Source organism: Ixodes scapularis, unplaced genomic scaffold (assembly GCF_016920785.2).
Source record: "Ixodes scapularis isolate PalLabHiFi unplaced genomic scaffold, ASM1692078v2 PGA_scaffold0__279_contigs__length_252992795, whole genome shotgun sequence".
NCBI lineage: Eukaryota > Metazoa > Arthropoda > Arachnida > Ixodida > Ixodidae > Ixodes > Ixodes scapularis.
This window is the reverse complement of record NW_024609835.1, coordinates 167513021-167520087: the sequence shown is the minus strand read 5'-3', so window position 1 is coordinate 167520087 and position 7067 is coordinate 167513021. Positions and strand designations below refer to the sequence as shown.

At 47.2% G+C, this 7067-nt stretch overlaps 1 protein-coding gene across 1 annotated transcript; it reads right to left on the bottom strand.

Moving 5' to 3' along the window:
• Nucleotides 1–4738: 4738 nt before the first annotated feature.
• LOC121837684 lies at nucleotides 4739–6775 on the bottom strand (the record flags this gene model as incomplete). Its single annotated transcript, XM_042293431.1, has 1 exon — nucleotides 4739–6775. A coding segment is annotated over exon 1 (2037 nt), but the record flags the coding sequence as incomplete, so codon positions are not given.
• Nucleotides 6776–7067: the final 292 nt, after the last annotated feature.

Below are 7067 nucleotides of genomic sequence, written 5' to 3'. Positions count from 1 at the left end.
CGCTCCAAGGGTCGTCATATTTCTCTTCAATGGACCTCCGAAGTGGTTACTGGCAAATTCCTGTCGCCAGTCACGACAAGCCCAAAACCGCATTCACTACTTCAACTGGCCTGTATCACTTTAATGTGATGCCATTTGGACTTTGCAACGCTCCAGCCACCTTTGAGCGTATGATGGACTCTCTACTACGCGGCCTTACGTGGAACATCTGTCTGTGCTACCTCGACGACGTCGTCGTGTTCGCCCGACTTTCGACGAGCACCTACACCGGCTGCGTATGGTCCTGCAGTGTTTCCGAGCCGCCGGTCTACAACTTAATTCCAAGAAATGTACGTTTGCCGCTCCACAAATCAAAGTACTGGGTCATCTCGTCAGTGCTTCCGGCGTCAGCCCAGACCCCGACAAACTCCGAGCTGTGGCTGAATTTCCTGTACCACTGAAAGTGAAAGATGTCCGGGTCTTCCTAGGATTATGCACGTATTTTTGGAAATTTATTTGTGGTTTCTCTGACATCGCGGAGCCTCTCAATAATTTACTAAGGAATGGTGTACGCTTTCAGTGGAGCAAGGAACAGCAGGACTCGTTCGAGTCCTTAAAAATAGCGTTGACCTCTGCCCCCATCCTTGGACATTTCGTCGAAGGCGCAGATACAGAAATAAGAACAGACGCCAGCGGTCACGGTGTGGGAGCAGTTTTGGCCCAGACCATTCGAAATGAGCAGCGAGTAATAGCATATGTCAGTAGAACTTTGACTACCTCTGAACGAAATTTCTCAACGACTGAAAAAGAATGTTTAGTGGCTATATGGGCAATTACAAAGTTCCGCCCCTACCTATATGGTTCACCATTCCGCATTGTGACTGACCACCATGCCCTCTGCTGGCTAGCAAGCCTCAAAGATCCAATGGGTCGTCTTGGACGGTGGTCATAAAAGCTTCAACACTACACTTTCACGGTTGCCTACAAATCAGGTAAACGCCATCTCGACGCTGACGGTTTGTCCCGATGTCCACTTCCTACCAATCCTATGCTCCCATCACGCATCGGCACAGCAGACCTAGCAGCAGTCCTCGACAATGTCGACATACGATCGGCACAGCTGTCCGATACGTTCTTAAAAGCTATTATTGACACCCTCCACGGCACTCTACGATTCCCAACCCGTCGTACAGAGCGCCGCGCCCGCCTATTCACTCTTCGTGAGGGTGTTCTTTACAGACGCAACTATGATCCCCAAGGACGACCGTGGCTGCTCGTCGTGCCACGTCATCTTCAAAAAGAACTCATTCGAACCCACCACGACGACCCTACAGCCGGACACCTCGGGTTCTCCAAAACATATTTCAAAATTCGGGGAAAATACTTCTGGAACGGAATGCAACGCACCATCACACGATATGTTCGCGCGTGTCACCTATGCCAGACCAAGAAAAAGCCTACAACAAAGCCGGCAGGAGCACTACGGCCCATCCCTCCCCCTAACCGCCCGTTCGAACGCATTGGTATGGACTTTCTTGGCCCATTTCCACTCTCGACCTCAAATAACCGTTGGGTAATCGTCGTCGTCGACTACTTCACACGCTATGCCGAAACAAAAGCCGTGCAAGCCGCCACAGCCTGCGAAGTAGCTACCTTCTTTCTGCACTCCATCGTGCTTCGTCACGGTGCCCCTCAGTACATCGTCACAGACCTCGGTACTCCATTCTTAGCTCACTTGCTTCAAGAACTCCTCCGTCTCACTAAGTCCGTGCACAACATCACGAGTGCGTATCATCCACAAACAAATGGCCTCACCGAACGTTTCAATCATACTCTAGCTCACATGATCTGCATGTATGTCGCAGACGATCACAAAAATTGGGACGTCATTCTTCCATACGTCACGTACGCCTACAACACCAGCCGCCAAGCCACCACAGAATACTCCCCTTTCTACCTCTTATACGCAAGAGAGCCACTCTCAACCTTGGATACCGTTTTACCCTATGTTGATGACACTGCACATGACAAACACACCGACGAAGTTCTCTACCGCGCAGAGGAAGCAAGACAACTGTCCAGGATTCATACACTACAGACGCAGCAACATCAAACCCTTCGTCATGCCGAAACCCACACTGATGTCGCGTACCAAGTAGGTGACAAAGTTCTTCTCTGGACGCCTCTACGATCTCCTGGGAAGAGCGAGAAACTTCAAAAACGCTTCACTGGCCCCTTCAGGATCTCACGACGCCTCTCGCCCACCAACTACGAAGTTGCTCCAGTTTCGGCCCCTCGTGATCAGCGTTCAAGATCAACCGACATAGTGCACGTCGCACGCATCAAGCCCTACTACCGCCAAGCACCATAAACACACGTGCCGGCGGTCCGGCACTTTCTTTACCGGGAGTGTAACTGTTAGGAAAGACGACGATGTGACGCGAGTGGCGCGCTCAAGTGTCGGCCGCAGAGTGCCCGCGCGATTCGATTCAGACTGACTTCGCCTGGCTGCGCTGCGGCACTGACCGTCATCTACAATCCTCCGATCATCTGATTAAACCTGCACATCATTGCCTCACAATATATATATATACATATATTTACGAAATGAGAGGTTGGGCAAATATAGAGATGCTTTCATAAAGATGACTTTGGCTGCGCGGTGATAGCCAGAAAGTATGAAACGTGCGGATCGATCTTGAATGGATTGAATAGAGCCTGCATACCCAAGTTTGGTTCGCACTAAAGTTTTTATGTGGGAGAGGTGTAAGTGAAACAGGCAAGGGAAAAATTCTTTGTAGGATAGCTTAAGAAGCGATTAGCGTCGTTACTGATATAGTCGACATGAATGTTCCAGGAGAGGTGGCTAGTTATATGAACACCGAGATATTTATAGGTTGACAAAGAAAGCAAGGTGGAGTTATTAATTCAGTAGGAGGGACAAGTGTTATTTTGACGGGACACTCTCATGGATCTACATTTATAGGTGTTAAGTTTCATAAGCCCAGAATCGCACAAGCGGGCGACGTAGTAAATATCCGTCTGAATAGCAGATATGTACGAGTCGTTAATGATTTCCTTATAAATTACACAGTCATCAGCGAATAGGTTAATGAAAGATGATACATGCATGGGAAGATAAAAGTGGACCTAATACGGAACCTTGTGGGACACTGGAGTTGACTAGTGGGGTTGAAGAATTAGTTCTGTTAGCGTGAACAAATTGGTAACGGTCCCATAGGAACGATTCTATCCAAGCAATCATATTACGATCTGTGTTAAGCTGACGGAGTTCACCGAAGAACAGTGCGTGAGGAATCTTGTCGAAAGCTTGTAAGACATCAAGAAATATGCAGTCAGTCCTAGAGCCCCAGGCAAATGTTACGTGAAAGTCATGAATAAATGATAGGAGTTGAGTTTCACATGAAAAGAACCTTCGAAATTCATGTTGCACTGAATTAAAAAAGATTTTGGACTCTAAAAAATATAAACGATTAGTATAAATTATGTGCTCAAGGATTTTACAAGGAACGCTAGTTAAAGAAATGGGACGAACATTTAAAGGGTTATGCTTGTAGCCCCATTTGTTGAGAGGGATCGCCTCCTCCCTTCAAATCTTTTGGTAATTCTCTTTGTTCAAGTGATTGCGAAAATATTTTATGTAAGATAACGCACGAGTACATAATAGTGTTTTTCAAAAACGTAGCATTAATATTATCAATGCCTGCGGTTGAAGAGGTTTTAAGGTTTTCGATAATTGTAAAAATAGCTTCACAGTCTATGATAACCAGATAGATGGGAAAGAAATCATAAGTCCTCAATAACGGACAGTCTGAGGTTACCGTGCACAAAAAACGATCCAAGAAACACATCATTTACTACTAAAGGGTACATTTCACTGGGCACCTCCTCTCCGTCGGTGTCCCTAAGTGCTAGACCAGGACTAATAGGAGGGGTAATAACCTTGCGAAATTGGTGCGGATTATTAAGTAACATTGACGGTAGCGTACTGTTAAAGTAATGTAATTTAACCTCTTCGACTGCTTTCTCATATACGTTTGATTAGACTTATTGCGTTCAGGAATGTTTAACAAAAAATGAAGTAAGAAATGATCACTAAGGCCAGGCATTTAAGTTAACGAAGAAATCAGCTCAGACGATGATGTCAATATGATGTCAAGCACAGCAGTATCTGTTGAAGTTGTACGCTTTAGTTGCGTAACAGTTCGAGATAAATTAAAATCTAAACAGAGATTCAAAAACTCGCTACATTCGGAAGAAAAATGACTAATGTTTGCACCTCGTCTCACCATACTATGGGAGGGTAGTTGAAATCGCGCAAAAATAGTATCGGTGCATTCGGGACACGAACAATGACTGCGTTGATCGCATCGTGAATATTCGTTATAAACGCGGTATTTTTAAAAGGAGGTCGGTAACAAACACCTAAAATATATTTTTATTGTTTAACCGAAAACCAACTCATAGTACTAAGGTTGAAAGCTGGGCTAGTTGGTGATCGTTGTACATAATGGAATAAAACAGCGCGAAGATAGAAATAGGAAGAGACACACCAGACAGGACAGAGCGCTGACTCGCAACTACGGCTTCTTTACTCAACGAAAAAGAGAAAGACAAAGAGAAGGAAAAAAGATAAAAATATACAGGAAAAGAAAAAAAAAAAAAAAAGACATTACTGTACGCAATCACACGCGCACCTTTCACCCATGGTAGCTGACTACGGCACGTGCTGGACCCTCATTGTCAACTTCAGGAATTCCAGCTCCTTGCCTGACAACGCCACTGATGCTGCGCTGATACACTTTTTTCCCCTCCTCTGAATGTGGAAGGCCTCCAGCACCTCGCGTGCCACTTTGTCCCTGTGTCGTCCCAAGATGGTGGTGGCACTAAAAGACGGCTCGCACAGGCACTCTTTACAGTGAACCGATAGGTGTCCTCCCACTGTCGCTCCGAGGGAGTACCTGTGCTCGCGGAGCCTTTCATTCAGGCACCGTCCCGTTTGTCCCACGTAGGTGGAGCCGCACGAGAGGGGGATACTGTAGACTACTCCCGTGGCACATGGGACGAACGGCCTGGCGTGCTTCTTGCTACACTTGTTTCTGGCGATTCCCTCTGCCTTCGCATGAACTCTGGGGCAGATCTGGCTCATTTTTTCTGGTGCGGAGAAAACCACTGGGATTCCATGCCTTTTTCCAACATTTTTTAAATTGTGAGAGATCCTGTGTAAGTTCGGGATAACTACAGGTCGCTTGCGTTCCACATCCCGTTGTGTAGACTGGCTACCCTTTACTTTCTTCAGCAGTTTGCTTGCGACGTCTGAAAGTAGTGTCGTCGGATAGCCAGCTTTCCTCAGTCTTTCTGTCTGTATCCTAAAGCTCTCCCCCAAAGTGTGGAGGCAAGATTTTTTGAGTGCTGAGCTCAGACAAGATGTAACGATGCCCCTCTTCACAACCTTCGAGTGGGCCGACCTCCAGTCGAGGATGCCTTTCTTGGATCGTGGACGATAGGTCCAGCAGACACGCGAGTCTCCTATGCGCAGGGAAAGGTCCAGGTACTGGAGTACCCCTTCTTTTGGGACCTCAAAGGTAAACCTAAGGCCTCCCCCACACTTCTCGAATACCGCCACCACTGTGTCAACCAACGCTTCCAATGTTCCAGATCTTCTGAAAAACACCAAAAAGTCATCCACATAGCGAATTATCTTGATAATACTCGTGCCGCCTAGCTCTCTTTCAATGCCACAGTCCACTTCACCGAGGTAAATGTCCCTTAAGACGGGGGCTACGCAAGAGCCGATACACACACCCGACTTTTGCCGGTAGCACCCTTCCTGCCACCCGACTACCATTGACTGCAGATAGAATAACAACAACTCCAAAAAGGTTTCCAGGGATACTCCACTAGAACTCCTAAAAGCCAGTTCTCCATTGGCTTCGATGCACCCTTTCACTGCTTCCAGCAATCTGTCGTGCGGCAAGGAGTAAAAAAGATCTTCCACGTCTATACTACATGCGTGCCTCATCTCTGGACCCTCTGCTTCGAGGTACTCTACAAGCTCCAAAGAATTGAAAACCCTAAAAGGGTCCTTGATATTCAATGATGATAACTGTTTTTGTAGGTAGGAGGCCACCTGCCTTTGCCACGATCCATTTTCCGTGACAATGGCTCGAAACGGGCACCCTTCTTTATGGGTTTTGGCGCTGAAAAACGCTTGCAGGTGTACATTCTCCGCTTTTCCTACTCTCACCGCCAGCTGGGTTAACGCCAGGCGATCACAAAGTCCTTTTGCCCTGTCTCGAAGTTTCTTCAGATCCACATTGACCGGTCTGAAATTTTTCTCAATGGCCGCGTTTGCCTTTTCATTGAACATGCCCTTTGGTAACACAACAAACTGACCCTCTTTGTCGGATAACATGACACGTAGGTCACTGTCTACCATGAAATCCACCAAAGTGGTAATTGGACAAACCTGTCCTCTTCTTCTTGGTGATTGAAGAACTTCCACACACTCGTGAATGCACCTTGGCCTGTCGCCTTCCGTCGCCTTCTCTGCTACGTTCTTGGCCAGAGTCACCAACTCGGGAGGGCTTAGGACCGGCTCGAAGCAGAACATGGGACCCAGCTCTAACGGCTTGCCAATTTCTGGAGGAATCTCGGCTTCACCCAATGTTGTGTATCCGCGGGTCGACGGAGTCATCAGGTCCGTCTTCTTTGGAAGTTGTGGCCGGATTCTCTGCCACAAGAACTCCGTGGCATCCCTTGCTCTCTTGTTCATCTCATGGTAGAACCTTCGTGAATTGGCAAGGTTTTCCTTTGCGGAGGCACAGGCTACTCTCAGGCAGTCTCGGAAGAATCTTTCCTGGCGCCAGTACTCGGATCTTAAAACACGACACACCCTTTTTGTGTGTCCTTCCGATGGAGCGAGGAGGCCGAAAATCCCTTTCAGTTCCACAGGACACGTACCACGTCGAATGTGCCAAGAAGAAACCCTTGCACTACACACACACTGGGCTATTAGGTTAACGAGGACACAAGGATTAGAGAAAAAAAACATTAGAATTGACAGG